The sequence below is a fragment of the Peromyscus californicus genome, unplaced genomic scaffold, assembly GCF_007827085.1.
Source record: "Peromyscus californicus insignis strain IS unplaced genomic scaffold, ASM782708v3 Scaffold_7__1_contigs__length_154581171, whole genome shotgun sequence".
NCBI lineage: Eukaryota > Metazoa > Chordata > Mammalia > Rodentia > Cricetidae > Peromyscus > Peromyscus californicus.
The window spans coordinates 105,512,440-105,539,910 of NW_026294595.1; the positions used below are offsets into that span (position 1 = coordinate 105,512,440).

At 42.5% G+C, this 27,471-nt stretch overlaps 1 protein-coding gene across 3 annotated transcripts in view; it reads right to left on the minus strand.

Moving 5' to 3' along the window:
• Nucleotides 1-27,471, minus strand: part of Dnaaf9 (dynein axonemal assembly factor 9) — a 143,062-nt gene that overhangs the window by 83,349 nt on the left and 32,242 nt on the right. For 2 of the 3 annotated variants that reach the window (XM_052724533.1, XM_052724535.1), the window contains exons 8-13: nt 25,255-25,353; nt 22,778-22,833; nt 21,248-21,383; nt 13,147-13,228; nt 12,110-12,146; nt 193-280 (exon numbers count right to left, since the gene is read on the minus strand). In XM_052724533.1, coding sequence (XP_052580493.1) covers nt 193-280; nt 12,110-12,146; nt 13,147-13,228; nt 21,248-21,383; nt 22,778-22,833; nt 25,255-25,353 — 498 coding nt within the window. The remainder of the gene's footprint in view (nt 1-192; nt 281-12,109; nt 12,147-13,146; nt 13,229-21,247; nt 21,384-22,777; nt 22,834-25,254; nt 25,354-27,471) is intronic. The other variant, XM_052724534.1, reaches the window with a different exon arrangement.

Here is a 27,471-nt window from a genome sequence, read left to right on the forward strand (position 1 = left end):
AGGTGTTTATAAAGGCTCATAAAATAACAGCAGCATGGCCACAGGCAGCAGCAGCTCAAGTGCTATCGGCTTATCTACCAAGGCCCTAACTCACACAAAAGTGAGTACTGCAAGGCGTCCAAAGAACCAAACGGTGAGGGTGATTTACATTATATAATAACTTCCAAAACAGAAATATGGTACTCAAATTACCTTTGCCAGACTGCAAGTTTTAGCATAACATGCAATGGCAGCCAAAACAGCCTCAATAACAGCAGCATATATCTGGGATAAGAGCCTACTTTAAAAACAAAAAATAATGGTTAATAGAGTATCACAAAGTCTCATAAAAAACTGTATGCCTGGGGCAGAAGAGATGGCTCAGTAGTTAAGAGCACTGGCTGCTCTTCCAAGAGGACCAGGGTTCAATTCCCAGCATCAGCACAGCAGCTCAAACTGTCTGTAACTACAGTTCCAGGGGATCAGATGTCATTTTCTCGACTTCAAAGGCACTGCACACACATGGCACACAACACAGAAACAGACAGAACACTTACCCACATAAAATAAATTTTAAAAATATTCTTTAAGAAAAGTTCTATGCCCATAAACGGTGGTTCATAAGGATCTTTTAAAAAAGATGGGGTCTTGTATGTAAGGCAGGCCTCAAACTATCTTCTCGCCTTCCAAACTGCTGGTATTACAGGCATAAAGCACCATGCCTGCCTCCCGAGAAATCAACTTTTTGTTTGTTCGTTTTTTTCGAGACAGGGTTTCTCTGTGTAGTTTTGGTCCCTGTCCTGGATCTCGCTCTATAGACCAGGCTGGCTTTGAACTCACAGAGATCCCCCTGTCTCTGCCTCCTGAGTGCTGGGATTAAAGGCATGTGCCACCACTGCCCAGTGAGAAATCAACTTTTAATAATGGTTTTAAATAAACCAAGAAAAGTATCAAAATGGAACTAACTGAAAAACGGAATTCTAAACTCATGTCAAAACAGACTCTCAACTTTAACTCACAGCTCCTTACACCAGGTACTGGCAACTGAACCTGGGTCCTCTGGAAGAGCAGCCAGTGCTCTTAACCACTAAACTATCTCTCCAGACTGTGTTTTTGTTTTCATTTTGTCAGGGTCTTACTATATATCCCTGACTGGTGTAGAATTCACAATGCAGACCAGGTTGGCCTCAAACTTGCGGGATCTTCCTGACCCTATGTCCAAAGTGCTGAGATTATAGGTGTGCTACAACGTCCAGCTTCTGGGTTATTAATTTGTTATTTATTGTGTCATATGTAGTAGTATTTGTTCTGCCCATGACCTTGGGCTATACAGACCAAAGGAAGCGGTACTTCCTGCCATTGTAAGTGACCTAGATAAGAGGTTGGAGAAGAGTCACATGGAGAGGTGGATTGGATCCTGGTCAGATCAAAGGACGACTCCTGCTGTCTACTCCGCTCTGTAATTGTGAGTGTATTTCCTCAATTTATATCTTAATAAATTCTGTTACCCATTTAATAGACTCACATGGATTGAATCGTAATAGTCTGTACATCTTTTTTATACTTATCTACCCAGAGTCTTAAACTTCTCTTGGGGAAAAAAAAAGGATTGTTGGGCTAGAGAGATGGCTCAGCAGTTAAGAGCACTTGTTGCTCTGACCGAGGACCTGGGCTTGATTCCCAGCACCTACATGGTGTCTCACAACCATCTGTAATTCCAGTTCTAGGGGAGCTGAGGGATCCTTCTATTTCCACAAGTACCAGGTATATATGAGGTACACATATATACATTCAGGCAAAACACTTACATACATAAAATAAAAAAAAATTAAATAGAAAAAGGTTGGCTGAGCGGAAAAAGTTTAAGAAGCCCCACTTAAACAAAAAAAGGAACTTTAAACTTTTTAAAAGTCATGTATTTATTTGCTATACTCTACTCTTGTTTAATTTTTTTTTTTTTTTTTTGAAGTCTTACCTCACCACGTAGCCCTAGGCGGTTTGGAACTCACTATATAGACCAGGTTGGCCTTAAACTCACAGAGATCCACCAGTCTCTGCCTCAAGTGCTGGGATTCCAAGTAAGCTTTACTACGCCCAACTAAATCTTCTCAAAAAGAACAGCAACAACAATGGGTTGGACAGACGGCTCTGGAATTAAGAGTACACACTGCTCTTACAGAGGCCCTGAACTTCCTCTCCAGCACTCATGTTAGATGCCTCACAACCACCGGGAACTCCAGCTCCAAGAGGCTCTGACATCTCTGGCCTCCTTGGGTATCTGTACTCATGTGCACATACTCACACAGACACACAAATAAACCTAATTAAAAATGATTTAAAAAAGTCTTTAAAAATAAAGGAAAATAAAATAAAAAAACTAGTTAGCTCAACAGTAAAAGAGCAACTTTCCCTATTTGTGAGCAAACAAGAAAATTGATAGACTCCCCCCCCCCCCCCCCCCCCCCCCCCCCGCCATACTGGGAGCAAGAACAACTCCTCAGACACAGAGATTCCTGTGGACTGATACAGACGTAAGGTCTTTCCAGAAACACCACCACACTCCTCCCTGTCTTCTCCCCACTAGACGTGCTGAAGGTCTGCCGCCACTATCAACTCAGGATGGGAATGTCAGGTGGTCAGCAAAGTAAAGGGTGAGTTGAAAATAAACAGGGGCAGGCCACTCCCCAAGTAGCTTGTCTGGTTAAGGATGCCCAGGCTCTTCTCGATTAGGACAACTGTAGAGAAAAGGGGCCCATCCATCAGACCCTGAAAGGAAAGAGAACTCGCCTAACGAGGAATTAACAGGACCTCACAGAGAATACATGCATTGAAATCTGTGAGACTCTTCTACAGGGTAGAAGGGAGAAGAGTTTGACATCTGGGTTACTGTCTCTCCAAGCAGAACCGCTGTCTACGGCCACAGACTCACAGCAAACCTGAACTTGACTCTCATCTTGGTGCCACGCTGCACTGCCATCTCCTTCAATTCCTGTCTCACACCTCCACTTTACAGGTCATAAATCAGAGTTGAAGAAGAAAAAGGAACAGATTAGTCCAAGTAACAAAATGACAAGCCAGGCTTGGAAGTGCACGCCTTTAATCCCAGCACTGAGGAGGCAGAGGCAGGCCAATCTCTGAGTTTGAGGTCAGCCTGGTCTACAGAGTGAGTTCCAGGCCAGTCACAGCTACAGAGTAAGCCCCTGTAGGACATGCTAAAGAGACACAGGCAGGAAGACCACCAGTTGAGGCTAGCACAGACAACACATTTTGGGCTGGAGAGATTGCTGAGTGGTTAAGAACACCTACAGCTCTTGTAGAGAACCTGGATTGGATTCCCAGCACTCAGGTAAGGCAGCTCACAACCACCAAGGGATCCAACACACTCTTCTGGCTTCCTTGAGCACTGAACTCATGCGCGCTTGCACGCGCGTGCGCGCACACACACACACACACACACTTAAAATGAGAAAGAAATGGCAACTCCACACATATCAGTACCTCCTGGTCGTTAGCCAGGCCAGAGCAGAGGGTATGGTGGTAGGAAGGGGCCTGGCAGGTACACTAACAATGAGTTTGTCCACTTCTGGGTGAGATTAGAAAGATTTCTACACACCATGACACTTGAGAGAATGATTTATGTTTTCTGTTGTTATTGTTTTGTTTTTAAGGCAAGGGATCATAAGCCCCAAGGCAGTCCTAAAGTTGTTATGTAGCCAGGACTGATTCGAACCATCTGGAACCTCCTTGAATGCAATATATGGAGGAGATATAGGTGTGTGCTACCAAACTGGATGGGGTAAAGTTATATAAAGACTAAACTTCAAGACACAAAGATACCCCCATCACTACCTTGGTTCAAATATCACTCAATTCACCACTGGCTAAGTACCCCCCTCCCCTCTGCACTTCCATCTAATACTAGCTACTCTGCTTTACTTAGCCTGCCCAGAACTTTAGACAAACCTTCAATACAGAAACCAATACCTGACTACTAAGCCACTTAACCGCCCGTTCAGTGTTAGTGTCACCTTCACCAGGATCCCACAAAGTCCAGGTCCCCACTAGCACTGTGATCTGGAATATCTGACATGGCTCTAACTACCCCTTAATATTATTCCTGGATGCAAGGTACCAATGAATTTGGTTTTGGCAAATATCAAATGGACCAGAATGAGGATTCTAGGCAGTGGCTAAGCACAGAGGGCATAAAAAAAAATGGAAAAAAGGGTCACCTTGCTACTAAAGTGAAAGAAATGTATGAAAAAAGGAAAATCTGATATATACATTATGGTTAACATAACATAAAATCTAAACACACAATCTTTTGCTCCGCCAGATTTAATCACGTCTGTAGGTGCTCCAGAGGCCAGAAGAAGGCACAAGATCTCCTAGATCTAGAGCTACAGGTAGTTGTGATGAATGGCGATGACTTGTCCTGACTCTATCTGCCTAGACACTCATCAGCCTTCCATCCCCTCCACATCCACATCTGCCTTGGTAACGGTTTTGGGACTGACCGTGGCCCTGACCATGGTCCAGCAGTACTAACCAGAATAGCTGATGTTTGTGCAGGCTAAAACATAAACTAAACTAACAGGAAGTGTAGTCAGCACTCACTGTCGTGTGGGGTCTGGAAAATACTGCTAAGCTTGCAGAAAGATGTTGCTCTGAGCCCTCTCAAACACTGATGTAATTGTGGGGTTTATTTTTAAAAATGCTGTACCCCAGGCTGGAGAGAAGACTCAGCGGTTAAGGCTCTTTGAGAGGACCTGAGTTCAAATCCCAGCACCCACTTGGCACCTCACAGCCATCTATATGGGATCTGATGCCCTCTTATGGTGGGCAGGCATACATGCAAACAGAGCACTCATACAAAAAACCTCATAAAAAACAAAAAACAAACCCAACCAAAAATGCTGTACCCCTGAGCTTTGGCCCCAACAGACTCTGAGGAATAAGCTATCTTTGACTGCCAGCTTATAAAAGAACTCATATACTTTTAATTGGCTTAATTAGCATAGTTGTCAATAACTATCTCTAGTGGCTCATTTAAGTGAGCAGCCTGACATGGGTGCTGGGAGTTAATGCTGGTCCTCCATGACAGCAGTATGCTCTCTTAACCACCGAGCTATCTATCTCTTCAGCCCCTAAAAACACAACCTGTCTTAGGTACACAGGAAGATATACTGCATTTAAGATATTAAAGATAATGCCAGAGAGAATTATGGATGGTCTATTTTCCTTTCTCTATTTTCATATTTTCTGTATTGATTATATAATTTGTATTATATTTTCCTAGACAGGGACTCACTCTGTACTTGGGGCAATTCACCTACTTCATCCTCCTTAGTAATGAGATTGCAGATGTGAACCGCCACACTTGGCTCCCCCGCCACAATAAAAGGCAGACTAAACTAGGAATGGTTGGCTCACACTTGTAATTCCAACACCCAGGAGACACAGGCAGGAGAGACCTCAGCAAATTCCAGACCAGTCTGGGCCATACAAGACCCTTGTAATAGTTAATATTATCACCTTGACAGGAACTAGACTCACCTAGGAGAAAAGTTTTGGGCATGTCTGTAACAGATTATCATTAGATTAGATTAGGTTACCTCTGATGACTAACCTAAATGTGGGCTTTACCACCTATGCTCACAAGGCAGCCATCTTCTTTGTTTCCTGACTGGGTGCAATAAGATCAGCTACTTCATGTTCTTCCTGCCATGAAGCCTTTGCTATGACAGACTGCACATTTGAACTATGAGCAGGAATAAATCCTTCTTCCTTTAACTTAGCTTCATGGGGTTTATTCATCATCATCATCATCACTGTATGTATATGTGTGATATGTGTGTTACAGGGTGAGGAGTATGCATGTGCCACAGCACATGTTTAGAGGACAACTGCTATGGGATGGTCTTTCTGTATGCTGTGAATATGTGTTGCTCTCATTGGTTGATAAATAAAGCTGTTTTGACCTATAGTCAGGCAGAATTAGGGCAGGGTCGAGCAGAGGCCAGCCAGCCAGCCAGCCAGCTGCCCAGGAAGCAAGATGTGTAGAAAATGAGGTAAGAAGCCACAAACCTCATGGCAAAGCATAGATAAGAAATATGGGTTAATTTAAGTGTAAGAGCTAGTTAGTAATAAACCTGAGCTACTGGCCAAGCATTTATAATATTAAGCCTCTGAGTGGTTATTCAGGAACTGGTAGGCAGGAGGAAACTGTCTGCACTCCACATAAAGCTTGAGAAAGCTTTAAAAAAATGGGTTCTAGAACACCTAAGTGGAGCCAAGAACAGCTTACTAGTTGCATCTTTCATGCTGGCCACAGTATAGAGACGCTGTGGCATGTGGGCTTGAGCTAAGTGTGGCTGGTTCATGGCAAGAGGGCTTGGGCTATAGCATGGCCTTTTCCCGAGGTGGTACACAGAGGTGTTTCCAAGCCACGCACCTGCGTGGCAGATTTAGCTTTTGCTCATACAAAGGGTTAAAGAGACACAATAGAAACAGATTCAAACAAAAAGGCCTCTAAATGGGTCACAGTATGTTTGAAAAATGTGCATAGGCTTAAGAAAAAGGGTATAGTCATAAAAAATGAATAGTTTAAAAACAGTAGTCTTTAAAGAGAGAAGTAAAGTAATATAAAACAGAATAAGCCATGTTGAAATGGAAACACACAGGGAGTCTGGACTCTGTGTAGTGTTGTGCTGATTCTGAATGTTTTAAATGCTAACAAGCAAACAGCTGCTGAGAGACATGGGACTGACAGAGGGACCGATAAGATACACCAGCCTAGATATTTTAAGAATGCCTTAACTAAAACAGTAGTCAAAAAGTATATTTGTAAAATGGAGCTTAAAAGATGCACTGCTTTGGAGAAGTGGTTTTGCTTTTGTTTCCACAGGAAACAAGAGGCTGTGGATTCATTCCAGGTTAAGATAAACCAGATTTAATCAAGGGACCTTCTGAACCTTGACAGGTGATATCTATCAACAAAGGTTATAGCTGGTCTTCCCAGGACTTGGCCATTATCTCAAATTTTCTCAGGGTTCCCATAAGATTAGCAGCACCCCCAATCAGCAGGAAGTAGTCTAGAGAACTATGCCCAAATTCTCAAAATATTGTTTATAAATGTTTGTTTTCATTTAAAGGGGGTTGGTTAAAAATTGTTAATGGTCACAGTCAATCTCTTTCTAAAGAAGAAAGGGGGATATGACATAAAAATGATGGGGTAAAGGGTAGATTATTATGATGAAAAAAGAAGGGTAGATTATTGAAACAACTTTAATCCAAAAAGCAATTGTTAATCTCAAAAAATTTTACATTGGTATGGATTTTAGTTTATTGATACAAATTTAAAGTTAATTTTGTTATACTGTATGTGTGTGTGTGTGTGTGTGTGTGTGTGTGTGTGTGTGTGTGTATTTGTTTTTTCGAGACAGGGTTTCTCTGTGTAGCTTTGTGCCTTTCCTGGAACTCACTCTGTAGCCCAGGCTGGCCTTGAACTCACAGAGATCTGCCTGCCTCTGCCTCCCGAGTGCTGGAATTAAAGGTGTGCACCACTACCACCCAGTGCCTATATGTATATTTCTACTCTTGTTTAAGATATTATATTTATGCAGCTCATTTAAAAATGTAATGTATAATTAAAAATTAGATTAATAGTCATTTATAATAGTCAAATTTATAGCCATATTAGTTAGGTTTTCTAGGTATACAAAGATATATTTCAATTACATAGGTAATCTTCAAACATTTCAAAGACCTACAGAATATGGCATTTAAAATGTTTTAAGAACTTGCCGGGCGGTGGTGGCGCACGCCTTTAATCCCAGCACTCGGGAGGCAGAGGCAGGTGGATCTCTGTGAGTTCGAGGCCAGCCTGGGCTACCAAGTGAGTTCCAGGAAAGGTGCAAAGCTACACAGAGAAACCCTGTCTCAAAAAAAAAAAAAGTTTTAAGAACTTAAGACTTTTCACAACAGTGAGGAATGTCTGCTCCTGGCAGCACCAATTACTTCAAAGAGGATGATGGGCATCGCAGAAACTCCTTATGAGTTTGCTTTCAATGTGGCAAGAAACTGCTCTTGCCTGTGCTGTGGATGTCTTTCTGTATGCTGTGAATACATGTTGCTCTGATTGGTTGATAAATAAAATGCTGATTGGCCAGTAGCCAGGCAGGAAGTATAGGCAGGATAAGCAGACAAGGAGAATTCTGGGAAGAGGAAGGCTGAGTGAGGGAAGACACCAGCTTGCCATCCAGGGAGCAGCATGTAATGACACATAGGTAAAGCCACAGAACATGTGGCAACATACAGATTAACAATAATGGGCTGAGTTTAAGTGTAAGAGCTAGTCAGTAGTTAGCCTGAGCTAATGGCAAAGCAGTTTTAATTAATATAAGCCTCTGTGTGTTTACTTGGGTCTGAGCGGCTGCGAAGTGGGCAGGACACAGGAAAACTTCAGCTACAAAGCCTGGACTGCTTGAAACTGGACATGCAGGACCCATAGGAAAGTGACCCCTGAACTTTGCCAACACGAAGTGGGGATGCTCCTTCAGGGTTCCTGCTTCAAAGAAGAAACTGCCAGACATTTTGTAACACACAGAGAAAAGTGACTGATTAACTTTGCCAATATAGGTGGGATATAGTCCTTCATATTTCCTGATTCACTGAAGTCTGCCAGAGACTCTAGGCCTATACGCTAAAGATAGATGCCCCAATGTTACAGAAGAATTTTGGGGGACTGTCCAGATGTCAGATGTCTCTGTCATTTGTAGAGTTTTGGAAGTTGCTTGCAATGTACTTCCTGTTTACTCAGGTAATATTATATACTTTGGGGGTCTTTAATAGAGTTGAAGACTTTTTAGTTATAATTATAGATTTTCTGAGTTATGATAAAAGGTAAATTAGATATGAGACTTTAGACTTACAAAGACAGGATGGATGATAGAATATTTTCTTTAATTTTGCCAAATACAAATATACTAGATATTGTAACTGTAATTCTTGCTTAATAACTGTTTTGTTATATGTAATTTTACTATGTGAAAATGAAAACCTTCCTTTTTGATTAGACAGAAAGGGGGAAATGCTGTGGGGTAGTCTTTCTGTATGCTGTGAATATGTTGCTCTCACTGGTTGATAAATAAAGCTGCTTTGGCTTATAGCCAGGCAGAATAAGGCTGGGTAGGAAAGCCAAATGGAGATACAAGGAGAAGGGCGGGGTAGAGCAGCCAGCTACTGAGGAAGCAAGACGTGTAGAAAATAAGGTACCGAGCCATGAACCTCGTGGCATAGCATAGATAAGAAATATGGGTTAAGCCGGGCGGTGGTGGCGCACGCCTTTAATCCCAGCACTCGGGAGGCAGAGGCAGGCGGATCTCTGTGAGTTTGAGGCCAGCCTGGTCTACAGCGCGAGATCCAGGAAAGGTGCAAAGCTACACAGAGAAACCCTGTCTCGAAAAACCAAAAAAAAAAAAAAAAAAAAAAAAAAAAAAAATATGGGTTAATTTAAGTGTAAGAGATAATAATAAGCCTGAGCTACCGCTGAGCATTTATAAGTACTATTAAGCCTCTGAGTGGTTATTTAGGAACTGATGGGTGGGCAGGAACATCTGCTTACAGACAACTTTTGGTAGTTATGTCCTTTCACCTTCCTGAGGCAGGGTCTTTCTGATTGTTCCTGCTGCTCTGTGTATGCTCTGCTTGTTGGCCCATGATCCTCTAGGCACTTCCTCTGTCTCTGCCTCCTATCTTGACACAGGACTACTGGAATTACAGAGGCAAGCCATGGCATCCAGATTTTTGTGGGTTCTGGGAATAGAATTCAGGTCACTCAGCTTGCTCAAAAAGTGCTTTTAACCTGTTAAGTCATTGCTGGCCTTTTTTCTTTTAATTTAAAAAACATTTACTTATTGATTTGTATATGGGAGGGTGTGCAGCCTGCACCCATGTTGTATAGCAATATGAAATAGTCAGTCCTAGAGAGAATGCTCATAAACTCAGGGAATTCTATTTTTAAATTTTATTCTCTTTATTTTTTTGGTTTTTTTATTTTTTTGGCTTTTTGAGACAGAGTTTCTCTGTGTAGCCCTGGCTATCCTGGAGCTCAGTCTCTACACCAGGTTGGCCTTGAACCCAGAGATCCACCTGCCTCTGCATCTGAGTCCTGGGATTAAAGGCCACGCCCAGCAAGACAGGAAATTCTAAAGAAAAGTTGATGAAGACTCAGAGAGTAAACAAATTGTTAAGTCCCTGAAACTGACCAGTGCACAAGGCCTCTCCATCTCCAGGGTTATGCGTCCTCAGGGCTGCTGAGGAGACTCTCCAATCTGTTGAGCTTTATCACCCAGGCTGGAGTGGGCTGTCAGTGACCCAGCTGTAGCTGCCTAGGAGTCATTCACGCTTCTATAAGTAATTTCAATAAACAAACTAGCTTACCAAGTCGAACTTTTGTGGTAAAGCGAGTAGATGTTTATTTGTGTCTCCCCAGGAACAGTGTCACACAACAGGGCACCATACGCATGTAAAGGTCAGAGAACAACTCAAGAGAGTTGGTTCTCTCCTCTCTGGATTCCAGGGACTACAGGCTTGGCAGTGAGCACTCTTACTTGCTGAGCTATCTTGTTCCCTCTCTCTTTTTAATTTTTATGTTTTGGCCAGGTATTTTATCATGGTGATAAGGAAAGTGACTAATACAACCCTGTCTCAAGAAAAAGAAATGTCGTGAGCAGAAAGTCATGTACAGGAAGCAGACTGTCACACGCAGTAAGCAATGTCATGGGTAGTACCTCATGACTGTTGGTGCAGAAGCTTCACTATGACCAATGCGTGGTCTTTGAGGGCTTGTTTGGAGAGTCTAAAAGGGGAGTGCAATACTTGTGCTCCCTGGACTGATTACCACTCCCTTCCAACTGGAGAGGGAAGTCTTCATTTTGTAGAGTACATAGCCTTTATAGGAAGGGGGATGGCACTGTCTAACCAGGCAGATTAACCAAAGCAACCCTGAAGAGACAGGAGGATCTCTGTGTTTTCGAGGCCAGCCTGGGCTACAGAGTGAGTTCCAGGAAGGTGCAAAGCTACAAAGAGAAACCCTGTCTTGAAAAACCAAAAAACAAACAAAAAACAAAACAAAAAACCCCACCAAAAAACGCCCAAAGCAACTCTGATATTCAACAGGAATGCTACAGTCAGATTATCCTCATACACAGAAACCTAGTTCATTTTGCATTGTGTTGGAGCCCACTAGGTTTCCTACTGGCTGTACCCAGCAGGACTGCCTAAGAGGTTGACTGGACCACGGGCCTGGGTACCAGGTAACTGTAACTAGCAAGGTGGAGGTCTTTTGCTCCACCCCTTGGTATTGTTATAAACATACCTTTGGAATAAAGTTCTGGGCTGGTGGATAAGGATCCAGGCCCACTTGAGTCTATCCTGTTTTCTCTGTTTCTCTCCTCTCTATTTCTAACTAAGTCTCTTATCCTTCATTCCTCAAGAGTTCCTGGGGTAAATAAGTGTGGGGGCTGGTCCACCACAGCAGTGATCTATAGACAACTATTTGTGGCCAATCCCTGCTGGCCTTTGAAAGAAGTGGTTTAGAACTCACAGTTATGGTGGGCACTCAGATGAAGAGGATACCTTTGTTCCTCCTTTATGTAAAGGGAGGGAAGTCAATACTAAGTAGGGCCTCTCTAAAGTTACACAGATGATATTTAGAACACAGCTTTGTTCTACAAGCCTGAATGTCAAGTCCAGAGGAAATACTCTTCAGACCAGATGAGATAACAGATTTTCCCAAGGAATTGCAGAGTGTTTTGTTTTGGGAAAAAACTCAATTAAACATGTTTTACTGTGTATGAAACGTATGAAAGGAAGTTCTCTCATACAAATGTATGGCCGCACACACAGGAAGTCTGGGAGGCGGTCCAGAGGGAGGAGCAGATGGCAAAGCTGGCAAAGTCCTCTGGCCTAGGTTCCAGCTGAGAGGTTCTGGGGCCTGACTGGAAAACGCACAGCAATGTCTCCTCACTAGCAGGCATCCTGATCACTGCTCACCTCAAGGGGAAGCGGGAGAGCCACAGAGAGAAATCATTTTCGAGAGGAGGAATAAAGCTAGCACAGGACTTACATTTGTCCAGTTGTCCTGGGCAGCTTGTCGCCGTCACCTGGAAAGGGAAATGTTTCCTTTGAAGCTGAATACAGCATCTGCACAGTGGGCCAGGGCGTTTCCCAGTATTTAAGTTAAACACAACATCTGCACGGACAACAGGGGGCCATGGTGGCGTTTCCCAGTATTTAAGTTAAACACGACATCTGCACAGACAACAGTGGGCCAGGGCGGCGTTTCCCAGTATTTAAGTTAAACACGACATCTGCACAGACAACAGTGGGCCAGGGCGGCGTTTCCCAGTATTTAAGTTAAACACAACATCTGCACGGACAACAGTGGGCCATGGCGGCGTTTCCCAGTATTTTCCTGGACTTTTACTCCCGGACCGTTTTTCGACTCACTCCACAGAATCTTAGACTCTGGGATGTTTGGAATCTTAGAAAAAATGAACTCTGAGGTGCTGCTTCCCCTCCCCTGTATTTCCTAACCTACCCTGAGTAATTTTTCTTTCTAGTGTCCTGATTTCTGTATTAGTGGCTTCTGATGTTCTGACCTTTGGGAGGCAATGCTGGGAGCCGCACTCAATTCAAAAGTTGTCCCCATGTCTCTCTGGATACCTGAAGCTTCAGAGTACCCTAGCAAGCAAGGTCCGTGTGCTCAGCCAGCCTTCCTGAAGGACATGGTCGCAGGATCTCAGCTATGGGGTGTCCTATCACGGCCAATTCTCCCTCTTCTCACAAAAGCAATTAGGCAGACTTCAGCCATGTTATCCAAAGTCGCCCACATCCCCTGCTATCTTCAACTAAGCTTCAGTAATCTTGGCCTTTCTTCTGACACTGAGCGCAGGGCACACATGGCTAGACCCCAAACTATAGGATGAACCAATGGTTTCTCTCCTAAAACGAATTTTGTGAAGAATGAGTGAGACGCATCAATTCTCAAGTTGCAATCAGGGAGGGGGTCAAGGCCCACAAGATGTATTTTGCATAAAATAGTAAATTATGTGTTAACTTCTCCTTCATAGGAGGAAACATTAGGTATTTACGGGGACTTACCCAAGTAAGGAACATGAGTAGCGCCAAAAAAGTACGTCCTTGAACACGCCAGAGGTCCCTTTGGTGAGACACACTGAGCGACCTGAGTATCAGAGGGAAAGGAAGATGAATGTATTAGGAGCTGGTGAGTTGGCTCAGTGAGTAACCACGCTCACTGCACAAGCCCGGCCATGGGACTTCCTTCCCCAGACCCATGCAGAGATGAAAAGAGAGAACAGACTACACAAGGTTGTCCTCTGGCCTCCACTCAGGTGCCGAGGCACATGCACGTCCCTGTCCCACTTCATGAACACACACACAATAATCCCACTTTTAAAAAGGAGCAAACTTGGCCGGGCAGTGTTGGCGCACACCTTTAATCCCAGCACTCGGGAAGCAGAGCCAGGCGGATCTCTATGAGTTCAAGGCCAGCCTGGTCTACAGAGTGAGATCCAGGACAGGCTCCAAAGCTACACAGAGAAACCCTGTCTCGAACCCGCCCCCCCCCCCCCCCCCCCCCCCGCAACCCCCCCCAAAAAGGAAACTTAGACATGTGATGCTGGAGAAACAAAAAACAAATAGTTAATGGAATAAAATTTATTTAACTGAAACTGATTTAATTTTTGAAGACAAAGAATACTTAATTTGATTTAAACAACAGTATTATGTATTCATTTTAATTTTGATTTTATTTATATTTATTTATTTGTGCAAGAGGTGCATACGGGTATACTATAGTGAAATTCAGAAAACAATTTTTAGAGGTTGGTTTTCTTCTTTTACCACATGAATTCAGGGGTGTCCTGGTTAGCTTTAACTGTCAGTCTGACACAGCCTAAAGTCACCTGGGCAGAGTGTCTCAACTGAGGGACTGCACAGATTAGATTGGCCTGTGGGGCAAGTCTGTGGGGGAACCACTAGTAGACAGAAGAGAGTCCATCCCACTGTGGTCTTAGGCTGTATAAGAAAGCTAGCTAAGCACGTGAGGAGATCAGCCAGCAGTGCTCTCCAGAGTCTCCACTTCAACTTCCGGCTTGAGTTCCTGTCCCAGCTTCACTTAATGATGAACTGTGATCTCAAAGTATAAGTCAAATAAATCCTTTCCCTCTCTAAATTGCTTTGGTCAGTGTTTTTGTTTGTTTTTGAGACAGGGTTTCTCTGTGTAGCCCTGCCTGTCCTGGAACTTGCTCTATAGATCAGGCTGACCTCGAACTGAGAGATTGCCTGCCTCTGCCTCCCAAGTTCTGGGATTAAAGGCTTGGTCAGTGTTTTTTGTTTTTTAAATAAAGATTTACTTTTATTATTTACTAATTGTGCATGTGTATCTTATATATGTGAGAGTATGTATGCATGAGTGCAGTACCTTAGGAAGCCAGAAGCCAGAGGCCTAGGAACTCCTGGAACTACAATTACAGGCAGTGTCTTTATGTCTCCATGTGGGTGCTGGGAATCCAACTCAGGTCCTCTGGAAGAGCAGCCAGTGTCTTAACCACTGAGCCATCTCTCCAGCCTACTGCTCAGTGTTTTATCACAACAGAAAGGAAAATAGAATACAGGGATCGAACTTGGATCGTCAGGCTGGGCAGCAGTCGACTTGAGCTGCTAAGCCCTATCATTAGCCCTCCGTGTTCACTGTTGTTTTCCCCACTTTGGCTACACTGTGAGGTTGCTGTTGGGTAGTCAGCCCAGGATATTAATGAATTTACACCTCATGAGGAAAAAGCAGGCAACATATTTGGGTCTGGGCTGTCATTATCATTCAGCCCAGAGAATTCACATGGCCCACATGACACAGGGACATAAGGGGACAGATACAAATTCCCAACTTCCTTTGAACTTCATCTCTGCATGTTTGGGGCTGGAGAGATGGCTCAGTGGTTAAGAGCATTGGCTGCTATTCCAGAAGACAGGGGTTCAATTCTCAGCACCCACATGGACAGCTCACAACCATCTGTAACTCCAGTTGCAGGGGATCTGATGCCCTCTTCTGGCCTGGCCTCTGTAGGCACCAGGTAGGGAAATGGTACACAGATACACATGCATGCAAAACATCCATACAAATGAAAAAAAAGAGAGAGAGAGAGAAATTTATATTCATCAAGTGTTCCTAAGGTATCAAACACAAAATGCAAAAATGCTGTCTTTAAAAACAAAGATGGGGCTGCAGAGATGGCCCAGTTACGGCATTTGTTCTTCCAGAAGAGACAGCTTTGGTTTCCAGAACACACACACAGTGGCTCACGAGCATCTCTGCAGGCACCAGTCACAGATGGTACACACGCAGGAAAAACATTCATATACACAAAATAAAATAGATCTAAAAGAACAAATTTAAAAAAAACAAAACTAAAGGAGGGCTAGGAAGCTATCTCAGCAGGTAAAGGTGCCTGTGTGTAAGCCTGACAACTTACACTGTCAGATGCACTGGACCCACATGGTGGAAGTCAGAACCTATTCCCATGAATGCACACACACACTAAAATAAATAAATAAAAATGTAAACAAATAAAAATCATAAAGGAATGCTGGTGTGGTGGTCTGTGTCTATGATCTTGGGAGGGTTCAGGGTCATCTTCAGCCACATACTGAGTTCAAGGTCAGTCTAGGCTACATGAGACCTTGTCTCAAATGACAAACCAAAAACAAACAAATAAATCAATGATGAAAGAATGGAAATTAGGACACTATAGAAAACAGCTAAGTGTTTACAAGTATTCCCTCTTTCCGTTTTAGTCTAAGGAAGCCACAGCAGACACCGACATTTTTCTTTACTCTCTTCATGGGCATGGACGCTCTGCTTGCAGGTGTGTCTGTCTGTGCACCACTTGTGCATTCAGTGCCCATGGAGGCCACCTGTGGGCATCGGATCCCCAAGAACCAGAGTTATAGACAGTTGGGAACCACCTGCTAGAAACTGAACCTGGGTCCTCTGGAGAACAGCCAGTACTCTTAACTAAAAAGCCATCTCTCCAGCCCCACAAGGCATTTTTCTGCAATGACAACAGAATTTTGTTATTGAACATGAAACTGCTTTTGTTGTGAGTCTGCACATTTTATGTGGCACTTGTTAATTTTTAAATCACCCACAGGTGGCACAGAAGCGGATTAGAGTTAGAATAGACCTACTTTTTGCTCATTGTTTTTTCTCTTTACATTTTAACTTTAGAGGCTTTTAAAAAAAGATTTATTTATTTATTATGTATGCAGGGTTCTGCTTGCATGTATACAGAGCTCATTACAGATGGTTATGAGCCACCATGTGGTTCCTGAGAATTGAACTCAGGACTTCTGGAAGAGCAGTCAGTGCTTTTAACCTTTGAGCCATCTCTCTAGGCCCCAAGCCTTTATTATTTTAATCACATTTATTTTCTGTGTTTGTGTGTGCAAGTGTGTGCATGTATGTGTACACATGCCAGGACATTGTGTGGGGAATCAGTTCTCTCCTTCTATCCTATGGGTTCCAAGGATTGAACTCAGGTTGCCTAGCCTCCCATTCCACCCCCGGCACTGAGCCATCTCATCAGCCTGGGAAATGATCTATCTTCAAGGTCAAGAATGAGTTCCTTGGTATGTCTAGTCTAGCATCAAACACATTTCTCATTTGTGTTACAATGTTTCTGATTTCTAGCATTTCCTTTTGATTCTTTCTTAGAGTTTCTAATTCTCTGCTTACTCATCTATTCTTAAATATCGTCCACTTTTTGCATTGGAGTCTTAACTATTAATTATGTTTATTTTAAATTCTCTCTCCAGGTCTAGGGCTATAGCTCAAAGATGGAACAGTTGCTTAATATTCTTAAGACACTGGGCTCCATCTTATACTGCAAATAACAATAATAAAAAGTTATATTTGAACATTTATAAAAATGAGTCCTATCTGATTTTGAAGGCTATATTACCATCCCCCCCCCCCTTGAGACAAGAATGTTGCTATGCTGTTCAAGCTAGCCTTGAACTGTGATTTTCCTTCCCCAACCTCCTGAGTGATGGGACTACAGACATCTGCCAACAGACCTGACTTTTCTTTAGAAATAATATAATGTAATTGCTTTTCACCCACTATTTTTTCCTTGCAACTTGCTGTTGAAGCTAGACACAATAACTCAAGCAATAGGGCCTGAGATAAGCAAGCCTTTAGTGCAAGACTGGATGTTAATCTGGCTGAGTGTTGAGTTGTGTGTAGTATTTTTTTGTAGCTCCAAGTACCATGGGCTCCATATTCTTGTAGCCCTGTATGTCTGTGTCTTTGAGTTTCCTAGGAACTTCTTGGTGATCTGCTGCTCAGATACAGCAGATCTGTTGGGGTGGTGCTAAGAGAATGGGGAGGGGCTATTCTCTAACCTTATGATTAAGTCTCAGTATTTGGGTGTGCTTGTAACCTTCACGAGAGCTTTTAACTTTTTCTCCCCTGCGTCTCAGGAAGGCGAGAGTGTGATAAGGTTAGGGGAATGCCTTTCTTCTAAGTGGAATGGGACTTTGGTAAAATCTTTTATTTTGGAGAGGAGGCCTATATTACTACTTTTCTCGTATTATAAATGACTTTATCCACCTGCCTCATCGTCCACGAGGATTTTTTTCTTGGCTCTTTACTATTAGAGCCTGTCAGGGTTCTAGAAATTAAACCCATGAAAATGTGGCACTCCTCCTAAGACTGCATACCCTGTAAGTTTCTCACCCATACTAAGTCCGCATTCAGATGCCAGGATTTCATCACAATTTCCACTTGACGGGGACTAAATGTGGCTCTTTGGTTTCACCTGTCTTCCAGAGTCCAGAGTGGCAGTTTCAATGGATCCAAGAATAGTTTTTTTTGTTTTGTTTTGTTTTTGTTTTTGTTTTTTACTGGAGCTGAGGACCGAACCCAGGGCCTTACGCTTGCTAGGCAAGCGTTCTACCACTGAGCTAAATCCCCAACCCAAGAATAGTTTTGTTTTTTTTTTTTAACACTTCAGAGTCATAATTCTTTTAATTAATTAATTAATTTATTTATTTTATTTATTTATTTTTAAAGATTTATTTCTTTATTATGTATACAGTGTTCTGCCTGCAGGCCAGAAGAGGACACCAGATCCCATTACAGATGGTTGTGAGCCACCATGTGGTTGCTGGGAATTGAACTCAGGACCTCTGGAAGAACAGCCAGGGCTCTTAACCTCTGAGTCATCTCTCCAGCCCCTTAATTTATTTTTACTTTATGTGTATGAGTATTTTGTATGATGAATGTCTTGTACCACTTGCGTGCCTTGTGACTAAAGGTTCAAACATAAGATTCACTGGAACGAGAGTTACAGATGGTTGTAAGCCACCACGTGGGTGCTGGGAATCAAACCTGGGTCCTTTGGAAGAGTAGCCAGTTCTCTTAACCATGAGCCATCTCTCCAGCCCAGAAAGTCATGATTCTTGATTGGCCCTCAGAGACTCTGCCCAAAAGAGAGGCTGGCTGGGTGATGTCAAAGCCATGGTGACACTTGGCCTCCTCCGAAACTACGCTGAAGAGGGTTAAGGTGGAACAGCATCTCATTCTCTCCAGTCTGTGAGGGAGTGTGTCTAGGCTCTTCCCACATCCTTTCAGGGCAGGGGTGGGGATGATACTTTTCTGTGGTATTGCATAGAAGTTTTTATCCACAAGTTTTGGTTTTATGAGACTATGTCTTCTTGTTCTCTGGACAGATGTGAGCATTTCCCAGTAGCCAGTATATATATTACAGAGAAAATTTAACCACTACATCACGGTTTTGGTTCTGAACTTAATAGCCTGTCTGCCTCTTTCTCTTCACATTTCAGAGTCAAATGTTCAGAGAATTTAGTTAAACTTAGAGGGTAAAGGGAAAAGTATAGCTATCCTGCACCACCACCACCCTTTTTAAAATGGGATATACATGGAAATAGAATACACAAGTCATCCTGTCTTCTCTATTTGGATTTAACACATGAGGTCAACAGTTTTTAGAGACGCCTCTCCTCTGGCATTTTCTATATATTCCAACAATTCTGGAGATTAAAATGGGGTGTCCTAATTTCATCTCCTTTGTATGTCTAAAAGCCAGTTGGGGAAGGAAAAGATTCATGTGGCTTATACTTCCAGGTCACAGTCTACCACTGAAGGAAGTCAAGGCAAGAACCTGAAGCAGAAACAGAAGAGAGACAATGCTTGCAGGCTTGGTCACAGGCTCATGCTTAACTGACTTTCTTATACAGCTCAAGATCGCCCCTTACGCCAGGAATTGGTACTGCCACAGTGGGCTGGGTTCTCCTATATCAATTAACAAGACAATCCCTTAAATGTCCATATGTCTGATAAAAAGAGCTACTTACTCAATGGAGACTCCATTTTTGAGTGATTGTATGTTGTATCAAGTTGACAGTTAATGCTAACTGAGACCACGGGACAGCAAAATTCTACAGCACATGCATTCTGGTAGTCCTCTAACCCAAGCTAGCTTGGAGGTGGCCCAAGGCTTCAAGCTTTCAGCCCAAAAATGCTACCATACTCACTTGGGTCTATGGTGATATTTTATTTGTACTGAAATGTGATTTTATTTGTATGTTAATAAATAAAATTGCCTGGGAGTCAGAGCTAATAGTAAGCCATAGTGGAGCTGGGCGTTCGTGGTGCACGCCTTTAATCCCAGCACTTGGTAGGGAGAACTAGGTAGATCTCTGTGTGTTCAAGGATACAGCCAGCATTGGAGACACATGCCTTTAATCTCAATACCAACCATAGAAGACCTGGAGGTCTGTACAGACAGGCAGTGACGAGTCAGTCATGTGGTTGGGTTTACAACCAATGACAAGGCAGAACAGGAAGTCTATATAAAGACAAACAGACAGGAAGTAGGTCTCTTTTCAGAGAGGTCTCTTGCGGAGAGGTAAGACAGCAGCAGCAGTGAAGGGTAAGGTTTTTAATCTCAGCTCTTAGCTATCGCTCTGACCTCTTGGCTTTCATCTCTGAATCGGCTCTGTGTTTCTTATTTAATAAGACGGTTGGTTACATCTACATGGGTCTTGTGTTCTCAAAATCCTAATTAAAACTAACTATACCTACCATTCTAGCTTTCCTAATTTCCTGCAACATTTTAAAAAAATACTTTGTTAGAAACATTTGAAAATACTTAACATTCTCCTAAGACAGCTCAGACTTGGACAATCATTAGAGCCCCTATTCAAGTGTAATGTTCCCCTTATTTGTGTGCGCGTATGAGAGAGGGGGGAGGGGTTTGTACATGTTCCTATACGTGAGTGCAGGCATAAACATGCCATGGTGTGTGTGTTTAAATAACCTTGAGGTGTTGGTCTCTGCTTTTCTATCTTGTTTGAAACAGGCTGCTGCATACACAGGCTAGTTTGCTAACCCTCAAGCTTTGGAGTCTCCTGTTCCTGCCTCCCACCTTCCGACAGGGGCATGCTGGGATCACACATAGTTGACCACCATGTCAAGCTTTTATGTGGGCTTTGGTGATCTAAACACTAAGCCATCTCCTTGGCCCCTGACACTTCTTCTTCTTCTTTTTTTTTTTTTTGAGACAGGATTTCTCAGTCCAGGCTGTCCTGGATGTCCTAAAATTTGCTTTATAGACCAGGCTGGCCTCGAACTCACAAAGATCTACCTGCCTCTGCCTCCCAAGTACTGGGATTAAAGGCATGTGCCGCCACCACCCTTTTTAAAGAATATAGCAAACAATACACCATCATGTAATAAAGAACAATCAGAGGTTGGTTGGGTGGGCTCAGTAGATAAAAGCCTAATGACCAGAGTTCAACCCCTGGAACCCATGTGACGACAGAAGGAAAGAACTGGCTCCCTAAAATCTGTCCTCTGGCTTCCACACATGTGTTGTGATACATGTGACCCTCTCCCCTCTGCAAATCACACACACACACACACACACACACACACACACACACACACACACACACACATAAACAGATGTTTTCAAATTCACACCCACTACTTATTAAGATATATTTTGTGAGTTATTAATTTCTTCTTTTCACTGTAAAAACAACTTCAAATTCAGGATTAAGTCAACATAATAACTGAAAAAGGTTCCTTTTGGCCAGCAGCTCTTCCTTGTTATTAGATAGTAAAATTAATTAAGTAGCAGACAGTCTGGCCACTCACCATGTGCTTGGCAAAGCTCCCCGCAGGACCAGTGTTGCGCACCAGGTGGCCCTCAGAAGGGAAGTTAAAGCTGCCAGCGCTCAGGTTGTCTCGTGTCGAGTGGTTACCAAAGAGAACGAAGGGCTGTCGATGAGGGCTGGAGCAGCAAGGCACAACGTAATCAGACAAAGTCCCACAACGGGATCGCAGGCTTTCTGAGTGCTGTGACCACAGGACAGACGGGCAAAGGCTAATCTACTTAATGTCCCCAGCTGGCTTGGAAGGGGTGTCAGATGTCTCTGGCTCTTCCTAGCGACCCCTGGGGATCAGGCCCTCAGGAGAGAACTACACTCCTGCTAAGTTTATGCCTTCCTACTAGACCTCCTGTTTGAGGAACCAGTTCCTAGAGTCAGCTATCAAACAAGGGCAGCGCCCCTGATTTTCTATAAGGCAAAATTATAACAGAAACACAGCTTTTAAGGAGTCATAGTGGTTGGACTACTCAGATCCAATAGACAACAGAGCAGCTACCAGCTTCTAAGTACCTTTCAGGAGTGCAGGAAGAGGAGGAGAAGAAGGATGCTACGATGATACCCTATCACACCACCTCCCCATGTGCCTACTGCCAGTCCCGTCTTCCTTCACCTCTGACAAGACTCCCACTTCCTCCTCATTCTGAAGGTGTTTTAGCCAATCCCTTCAGACAGTTTAGTCAGAGAACTTTCCCAAGAGCACCAAGGGAATTTCCCATGTAGCACTTAGAAAAGCAAATGCACATGACTCCTTTTTCTTCTGGAACTGAGTTCAAGCTAAGTTACACTTTAAACAGAAATGGTTTGGTTTGTCTGTGAGACTGGACTGGACTTAGGGGAAGACTGAGGATCTCTCTGTCTCCTCTACCCACCAGAGAAAACTGCTGACATGAGAAAGGTGCAGAAGGAAATGCCCAGAAACCCGCACCACCCCAGCCTTCGCAAGGAGCTGGGCGCTTAGCTTGATTCATCTTACCCCCCTCAAAATAATGCTGCTTACCCACAGATCCAGGGAGGCTACCTAGCAGGGGGACCCTAGGATGACTGTGGCTTATAATAAGTTGGTTTTACTCAATCACTGGGCAAGCCTCAGTCAAACAGTTCACTATTAGGATAAGAATTTGTACTGTATCAAGCTGATAATAGAAAAAATAAATAAATAAAAATGAAAAATTTTAAATAAATAAATAAATAAACAAAAAGGCAAAAAAAAAAAAAAAATGCTGCTCCCTGCCTGCAGCTGGATACTGTTTCATTTTGCTTTCCTGAGCTAGGGATGGAATAAAAATTCCTTTCTTTTAGATTGAAGTAGATTATATTTTAAAAGCCATTTTAACAAATGATTACAGAAAAATAAAGCAAATACAAAAGCACAAAGCACCAAGACAAATGAATCACAACTAAGAATGTCTTACGCTGTAACTGGAGTCAGCTCACACTCTGAACTTAGATACCCCCCATATTCAGCACCCCCGTTTTCAACTCTGTATCACCTGCACTTCCTTTCCAGGAAACGTACCTGTTTTCAGTAATGTGGCTGGAGATCATTCCATGACTGAAGTAGCTTCTGAATGGCTAAAAAAGAAGCCAACATCTGATGTAAGACAACAGCTTTGAAAACACCAAAACTTCCCACATATGTGTACATGTGCATTCACATGCCAGGAGAATGAGTAGTATGTAACAGAAAGACGAATGTGTACAGAGTATAAGAACACAGAAAGATAATGTGGTAGATAAAATCATGAATTTGGGATATAGCAATGAAACAAAACATAGTGAAGAAAATAGAAAAAGACTGCAAAAGGCAAAGAAAAACAAAAGCAAAACCATTCGAATACATAGTGTTTAATTACAGAAAGGAACCCTGACCAATCAGCATCTACAGTTAAACCACTAATCTTACCTGGCCTCTTCTCTTCTGCTAAAGTCCCTGTGTTCCAAAAACTTTAAACACAAATATAACAGCTAATTTAAATCACTAATCAGGGATTAAAGAACACAGAAGTATAATGATAAACTTTTCCTAGGAAACAAAAGCTAATTTTTTTTTTTTTTTTTTTGTTTTTCAAGACAGGGTTTCTCTGTGTAGTTTTGGTGCCTGTCCTGGATCTTGCTCTGTAGACCAGGCTGGCCTCAAACTCAGAGGTCCACTTGGCTCTGCCTCCTGAGTGCTGAGATTAAAGGCATGCACCACCACCACCCCGCTTAAATTATAATTTCAAAAAACACGAATAGAAAAAAAGAGAGAGAGAGAAATCTTACATGTTGCCAGAGGAGAAAAGACCTATATCCACAGGAACAAAAATTGAGACAAAAAACCTAATCATCAGAAACAATGTGAATAAGCAGGTAATGGAGCAACATCATTCACACACTGAAAGGGAAAAAAAAAAATTAACCTAGAATCTATACATGGCAAAAAAATAACTTTCAGAAATGAAGTTGAAGCTGGGAGTGGTGGTACTTATCTATGGTAGTTTGAATAAGAATGGCGTCCATAGACTCATATATTTGAATACTTGGTCCCCAGTTAGTATAAGAAGAATTAGGAGGTATGTCACTGGGGTGGGCTTGGAGGTTTCAAAACCCCACACCATTCCCAGTGTCTCTCTGCCTCTTGCCTGTGGATCAGATGCGAGTTCGCGCTGCTGCTGCTGCTGCTGCTGCGCTCTGCCTGCTACCATGCTCCCACCTGTGGTGGTCATGGACCCACCCTCTAGAACTGTTAAGCCCCAAAAACTTTCTTCTGTAAGTTGCCTTGGTCAAGGTGTTTTCTCATGGCAACAGTATGATAACTAAGACATTATCTAGTATCCCAGCACTTGCAAGGTTGAAGCAGCAAGCCAGTGAGTTCAAGGTCAGCCTTGACTACATAGTGAGATCCTATCTCCAAACAAAAAACAATGGGAAAAAATTCTGTTTCCCTATTCTGTTCCCCTTTAGCTACTGAAGTTGAAAGGATTCATCATCATAAGACTTAATTACAGAAAAAGTTAAAGGACACTCTTAGAGGAAGACAGAAAACTGGATCCACACAGAGGAATGCAGAGCACCAGAGAAAAGTGAAAACAAATAGGTAAGATTCTTTCCTAATTATTAAGGTCTTCAAGAAAAATAGCAGCAGTGTATAACATTACAGTGAGTGTGTATGAGTGAGTGAGTGTGTGTGTGTGTGTGTGTGTGTGTGTGTGTGTGTGTGTGTGTGTGTAATATCAGATCAACTCCTGATGGTCAAGTAGGGGGGCTTGTTCTGGGCTACCATGGTTCACTGAAGAATGGAGCAGTGACAGTTTAAGCCCAAGCTAGGCTCAAAAGCAAGCTCAAGATAGCTCTTCTGATTTCTTTCTGTTGAACAGTGTTTGTGACTGTTCCATTCCCTGGTTTTCCAAATAGACAGTTCACTTTAGTCATGAGCTGTGCCTTAACTTAAACCAGGTAGTTAGTTACTCACTACCAACGAAGGCTTGGAAAGATAGCATGGCACTCATGATTACCAAGAGGCTTAGCTGGTATTCAGAGGTACAGAATTACTAACTAGCACTCAACATAACTACTGGTCGGGGACGCCATCACACTGAAAGGTGAATATCCTTCTAATAGAGAAGCTGTCACAAGAAAAAAAAAATTGGGGGGGCGTAGGGGATTGAAACCAGGGCCTTGAACATACTGTGCAAATAATCTACCTCTGAACTACACTCCCAGTTCCAAAACGTTTTTTTTAACAGGCAAGGGAGGGTATTTCTTTTATGACATATCATTTATAGAAATGATAACCAAAACAAACCTCTACGGTGGTGTATCCTGAAAAAAATTTAATAAGCCAGGCATGGTGGTTCATGCCTTTTACCCTAGCACTTGGGAGGGAAGAGGTGGGTGGATTGTTAAGTTGCAGGACAGCCAGGGCTACATAGTGAGACCCTGTCTCAATAATAAAATAACAACAACAAAAAATTAACCAATTTTTCTTTTTCTTTATGATTTTCACTTACATACCTCACCCGCCTGAGATTCTGAAAGTTCCAGCAGGAAAGGGATTTCTGTGTCAAAATTAGCAAAGAAGCTTGTCCACTGATGCTCAAACACCACCAAGTCCTATTTAAAAAGAAACAAACAAACAAAAAAAACCCAGAGTGTCATATGAGAGGTCCATTAGAGAACAGGAATCACGAACTTATCTGAAATACCAGGCTGTTCTATGTGGTTATTTATTATCATTGAAAAGAAAATGTCCAGGAAAAGAATATCTATGCAGACAAAGTGGGTCAGCAGTACTTATCTGAGGATTGAGGATAGACACTGACTGCACATGGACACAGATAACTTTCTGGGTTGATAAAAATGTTCTCTATTTTAATTTGTTATTGTTTTAGACAGTGCTTTACTATGAAGCACTGGCCTGGAGCTCTCTATGTAGACCAAACTGGCCCGCCTCTTCCTCCCAAGTGCTGGGATTAAAGATGCCTAGCCTTAACCAAAAAAAAAAAAAAAAAATCGGCCGGGCGGTGGTGGCGCACGCCTTTAATCCCAGCGCTCGGGAGGCAGAGCCAGGCGGATCTCTGTGAGTTTGAGGCCAGCCTGGGCTACCAAGTGAGTTCCAGGAAAGGCGCAAAGCTACACAGAGAAACCCTGTCTCAAAAAAACCAAAAAAAAAAAAAAAAAAAAGGTGCCTAGCCTTCACTAGAATTCCTTGCTTACTGCTATCTATCTTTCTATCCATCCACCTAAGCTATGTCTATACACATGTATAAGATGCACATACATATATTTATAAAATTCTCAATAATCACAATGTGGAATTTTGGGGGAGGATTGGAATTTGTTTTGAGATAGCATCTTAGTATGTAGCCCAGGCTGACCTCAAGCTCATTATCCTCCTGCCTCAGCCTCTTGTGTACTGGTATTAGAGGCCTATGCCAACATTCCTCACTAGATATTTTGGTTAATGACAGACCAAACATATGATAGCATATACTATATAAGGGGCTTTATCATTTAGGTTTATGTTATCATACTCTATAATGCTTACTCAATGACAAAACTGCCTCAAAATACATTTTTCCATATCCACATTCTTTTTATATTTCTTAAAGATTTATTTATTTTTATTTTTGTGTATGAATGTTTTGCTTCCATGTATGTATATGCATCATGTATGTGCCTGGTGCCCATAGAGGTCAGAAGAGGTCCTCAGCTCCCCTCGAACTGGAGTTACAGATGGTTGTGAGCCAAGCGGGTGCTGGGTACCTACCTGGGCCCTCTGTAAGAAGAGTAAGCCTTAACCACTGAGCCATCTGTCCAGCCTTCAAATCCTATGTATTGCATACACTCACACCCACACAACGGAGGAAGCTCTGCCTGCTAAAGAGGCCTAGAATCGGACCACACCAGTCACAGTGAGCATCCCTAACATTCAGTGTGCTGCTGAAATACGGTTTCCCATTCAAAGTAGCCAGCAGTTGGAGAAAAGATCAATTCTATGTCTAGGTCAGGAATTTGCAAAATACGACATGGAACATCATACAGTAACTGGCGAGGAAATGCCAAGGGTATGGGCTACAGGGTTCAAAAGATGTGTGAGCCACTACCCAAAGACAAAACAACATGGGCGCCACCCAAGGCCAGTCCTGGATCACCTCATCTACAGACTTCCTAGCTGTTTCTTCTCATGCTTTTACATTAAAATGAATTTCCTACTAAATTCAAATATTTTAAGGGTAAGACTGACCTTTAACTAGCTCTCAAACTGTACTGTACCATTTTAGTATAATTCGCTTATAAAATATGACCTGTCTTAAACAAAAATCTAAAATGCAAAAGAATTCACCTAGAAAACGATATGCTTCTGCTATTTCCTATATCTTTTTCAATTGTTTATTTTAGATTTCCAATATGTCTGTGGTCTACTTTAACTGGAGAAAATGTTTTTAGAGAAAATTATTCCCCTTATCAAGATTTTACACTGAAGTGAGGCAATAACTTTTTGATAATTATTAATTTCTTTTGTTGTTTTCTTTTGTTTTTTTGAGATAGGATCTTGGATTACCTTAAATCATTGATCCTCCTGCCTCAGCCTCCTACATGCTAGGATTAGAGGTATGTACCACTATGCACAGCTGTTAATTTCCTTGTGTCAATTATTTCACTTATTCTGTTTTGTTTTTGGAGACAGGGTCCCAGCTAACTGGAATCTCACTATCTAGACCAGGCTGG